Source organism: Otolemur garnettii, unplaced genomic scaffold (genome assembly GCF_000181295.1).
Source record: "Otolemur garnettii isolate 467f Iridium unplaced genomic scaffold, OtoGar3 scaffold00102, whole genome shotgun sequence".
Lineage (NCBI taxonomy): Eukaryota > Metazoa > Chordata > Mammalia > Primates > Galagidae > Otolemur > Otolemur garnettii.
In genome coordinates, this window is record NW_003852497.1 from 1018059 (window position 1) to 1022701 (window position 4643).

At 44.3% G+C, this 4643-nt stretch overlaps 1 protein-coding gene across 1 annotated transcript in view; it reads right to left on the reverse strand.

The window, feature by feature from the left end:
• ASH2L (ASH2 like histone lysine methyltransferase complex subunit) overlaps positions 1-4643 on the reverse strand; it is a 46179-nt gene that overhangs the window by 1604 nt on the left and 39932 nt on the right. Inside the window, exons 11-12 of the mRNA XM_023517013.1 lie at positions 3149-3241; positions 1316-1414 (exon numbers count right to left, since the gene is read on the reverse strand). Coding sequence (XP_023372781.1) covers positions 1316-1414; positions 3149-3241 — 192 coding nt within the window. The remainder of the gene's footprint in view (positions 1-1315; positions 1415-3148; positions 3242-4643) is intronic.

Consider the following 4643-nt stretch of genomic DNA (forward strand, 5'->3'; position numbering starts at 1 on the left):
CCCAGCTACTTGGGAGCCTGAGGCAAGAGAATCTCTTCAGCCCAAGAGTTTGAGGTTGCTGTGAGCTGTGATGCCACAGCACTCTACTGAGGGCATCATAATGAGACTTTGTCTCAAAAATAAATAAATAAAAAATAAAATAAAAATAAAGAATTAGGTAAATAAAACTGACCTGTGTTGATTTCTGTTTACAACCTTAATATTTCCTTATTTCACCTTCTTCAATGGTACCTACTGACAGACTAATTTCATGGACACTTTGATGCGTTAACTTTTTATTTTCATTTTTTTTTTTTAAGACAGAACCTCAAGCTGTCGCCCTGGGTAGAGTGTCATGCCATCACAGCTCACAGCAACCTCCAACTCCTGGGCTCAAGCAATTCTCCTGCTTCCACCTCCCAAGTAGCTGGGACTACAGGCACCCACCACAACGCCCAGCTACTTTTTGGATGAAGCTGTCATTGTTGTTTGGCGGGCCTGAGCTGGATTCAAACCTGTCAGCTCAGGTATGTGGCTGGTACCTTAGCCACCTGAGCCACAGTCACCGAACCTGATGTGTTAACTTTTTAATTTTTTTTTGAGACAGAGTCTCACTCTGTCACCCTGGGTAGAGTGCTGTGGTATCATAGCTCACAGCAACCTCAAACTTCTGGGCTCAAGACTTCCTTTTTCCTCAGTCTCTTAAGTAGCTGGGACTACAGCTGCTTACCACAATGCTTGGCTAATTTTTCTTTTTCTTTTTTTTTCCAGTTTTTTGGGTGGGGCTGGCTGGTTCACCTGCCACCCCTAGTATATGGGGCCGGTGCCCTACTCCTGGAGCCACAGGTGCCACCCTAATTTTTCTATTTCTAACAGAAATAGGATCTCACTCTTTTTTTTTTTTTTTGAGACAGAACCTCAAGTTCTTCCCCTGGGTAGAGTGCCATGGCATCACAGCTCACAGCAACCTCAACTCCTGGGCTTAAGCGAGTCTCTTGCCTTAGCCTCCCAAGTAGCTGGGACTACAAGCACCCACCACAACGCCTGGCTATTTTTTGGTTGCAGCCATCATTCTTGTTTGGCGGGCCCAGGCTGGATTCAAACCCGGCACCTTACGTGTATGTGGCTGGCGCCTTAGCCGCTTGAGCCACAGGCGCCGAGCCAGGATCTCACTCTTGCTCAGGCTGGTTTGAAACTCCTAGGCTCAGGTGATCCACCCACCCATTACCCAGAGTGCTAGGATTCCAGGAGCGAGCTGCTGTGCCCAGCCCCTTGTAAAAATCTACTCACCTACTTTTGTGAAGTTCTGTTCATAGGATGAACTTAAGATACGTACCGTGCAGCTCTTGTACAGTGAGATGGCTGGAAAGTAAACCCCCTCAAAAATATCTTTGTAAGCCACACCTTGATTGACACCATTTTTATAAAATATTATCTGAAACAAAAACCATGATTTTACTTCAAAACTTACAAAAAAACAAATGAACAAAAAATACTCCCTCAGAAAACACATTATAGGTGCTGCTACCAGACTGGTATCCCAAGAACAGCACAAAGCATGTGTAATAATAATATTTTAAAATTATTTACTATTTTAGATTGTCTTTTCTTTTTCTTTGGACCGAGTCTCAAGCTGTTGCCCTGGGTAGAGTACCGTGGCATCACAGCCCACAGCAACCTCGAACTCTTGGGCTTAAGTGATTCTCTTGCCTCAGCCTCTCAAGTAGCTGGGATTATAGGCGCCCGCCACAATGGCCAGGTATTTTCTGGTTGTAGTTGTCATTCATGTTTTGTGGGCCTGGGCTGGCTTGGAATCGCCAGCTCTGGTGTACGTGGCTGGCACTTTAGCCGCCTGAGCCAGTCGCCAATAGTTTAGATTTTCAAAACATGTTTAAATGCACTATTCCAATTGGACCTTGGATTTCTTATTTGCTTTCTTAGTTTCTACGCTACACATACCAAGCAGTTCTACATCCTATTATTCACTACACTGTACTTAGGAAAAGCCAGCCAGCCAGCCATGGCGTCCTTGGAACTCTGCCCGTATTGATCACTTGTCCTTACACCAACTATGCTTTTGAAGTTCTGTTAGAATGTTCTGTCTCGGTCTCTGAATCCTCATTTTCTTTGTCCTTTCTCTCCCATAGTTATAGTGAATGTTCTCCTTATCACTATATATTTGGTCTGGAGGAAAGGCTCCTTTTTCTTCCTAAGAATGATCTTCTCCCTGGCTCTATTTTCTGGATCTGTCATCCTTTGATCTATGAATCGTTTCCCTTTACTGTCCTCCCAGCCTGTCCCCCCTACAAAACCCAACCCAACTCTATTTCTCCTGTATTCCCTCCTATTACTGTACCAGGTGGCTGTACAGCATTTTTATGAAAAAAATGTTGCTAGCTCAGAATTTTCTCCCTGCTTTTTTTTGAGACAGAGCCTCAAGCTGTTGCCCTGGGTACAGTGCTGTGACGTCACTGCTCATAGCAACCTCCAACTCCTAGGCTTAAGCGATTCTCTTGCCTCAACTTCCCACGTAGCTGGGACCACAGGTGCCTACCACAAAGCCCGGCTATTTCCTGGCTGTAGTTGTCATTGTTGTTTGGTAGGCCCAGGCTGGATTCGAACCCGCCAGATCTGGTGTATGTGGCTGGCACCTTAGTCTCTTGAGCTACAGGCACCGAGTCTCTCCCTGCTTTTATTTGTGACCCCTGTGGCTGGCCCAGACGTGCCAGCCCTTTCTTTGATTGTGCTTTGACCTTGGGCAGACATGTTCCAAACAACTCTCAGAAGGGGAGCAGGGAAAGTCCTGGAGGACTCTGAGGGTCTCCCCTCCTACTCCAGTGCTCCTCCCCTGTACTGCACACCTCCTCTGACATGGAATAAAGACGAGTGACTTGCTACCTCTCTCTTGTGGATTTCCTCATCAGGCCACTGTTCTTACACCCTTTCTCCAGAGGTCCTGAAGGAGCAGGTCCCTCCAAGAGCAGTGGCAGGGAACCAGAGAAGGAGCACAGAACGGGGGGAGGAGAGTGACCCTGCCCTCCTGGCAACCTCTTTCACCATGAAATCCTTTCAATTCCCTCTGGGCTGCATTTTTCTCACTTTTATAATTAACATGCGGGTCCTAATCTTTAAGCCTTATAATTCTGATGTTTTTATGACAACAACTCACCTCACTATGAGGAGTCTGCTTTAGGCTCTTCTCTGCTTTATCCACAAAGTCTTTTTCTTCAAAATACAAATAACTCTTGAACTTTATTAAAGCCTTGAAAATCAAGGGGGAAAAAAAAAGACATAGTTAAGTATCAGCTGCATTATAACAAGGGAAAAAAACAGCCAGACTCACACAAATAGCACTGATCCCACAACAGAAATTAAAAATCTTTGCAATTTAGCTCCCCTAGATTTTGTTTTATTTATTTATTTTTTGAGAAAGAATCTCACTCTGTGCCCTGGAGTTGAGTACTGTGGAGTCACAGCTCACAGCAACTTCAAACTCTTGGTTTCCAGCAATCTTCAAGCCCCAGCCTCCCAAGTAGCTGAGATGCCCGGCTATTTTTAGAGACAGATCTCACTCTTGCTCAGGCTGGTCTCAAATTCCTGAGTTCAGGCAATCCACGCACCTGGGTCTCTCAGAGTGCTGGGATTACAGATACGAGCCACTGTACCGGCCTCTATAAAAGCATTTTGAGAGTCACTTTGTTTCCCCCATGGGTGGTCTCTGGATCACCTACTTTGTGCTGCTTCCCGAATCTGTTTAACTATTCACTCCCAGTTAAATATATGACATTAATTTTTAAAGTTTTAATTCCTTAGACATAGGGCAGCACCTGTGGTTCAGTGGGGAGGGTGCCAGCCCCATATACTGAGGGTGGTGTTGAAACCTAGCCCCAGTAAAACTGCAACAAAAAAACAGCCAGGACTTGTGGCGGCAGGCACCTGTAGTCCCAGCTACTCGGGAGGCCAAGGCAAGAGAATTGCATAAGCCCAGGAGTTGGAAGTTGCTGTGAGCTGTGTGACACCATGGCACTCTACCAAGGGCGATAAAGTGAGACTCTGTCTCTACCAAAGAAAAAAAAACTTCTTAGACATACACACACACACACACTCTCATAAGATATACAGATAGACAAGGAGGAGTCTCCCTCTACCCGCCCCTCATCCCCAGTTTCCCTTGCAAAAGCAAGCACTATTCCAGAGTCCTGGTATCCTTCCAGAAAAGCAGGCATATAAAATCTTCAAAATTAAAAAACAAATAAAAAATATACATTAAGTAAATACACAAAACAAGCAAGAAAAGTCATACAAATGGTGACACATTATAAATTTTGTTTTGTATCTTGAGGCTTTCACTCAAAAATGTTCTATTAGAGGTCATTTTATACCAGCACATATGGAGCTTTCAGACAGATCCATAGTGTTCTGTTGTATGGACCTATTACTAGCAAATTGTTTATTTAAATTAAAAACACATTTTTATAATATAATTGAAAAAGTAAATAACTAAGAAAATTCCTGCAGCATCCTTTGAGGTGACTGCAGACCACCATGTTCTGTAAAACCAGGCATTTAGGAGTTCTAGATGGAAAGAGATGAGAGTCCATGGCGTGACACATCAATGAAAATGAGATCGAGCCAGGCTGCTTATCATCTGAATTTAAAGGATC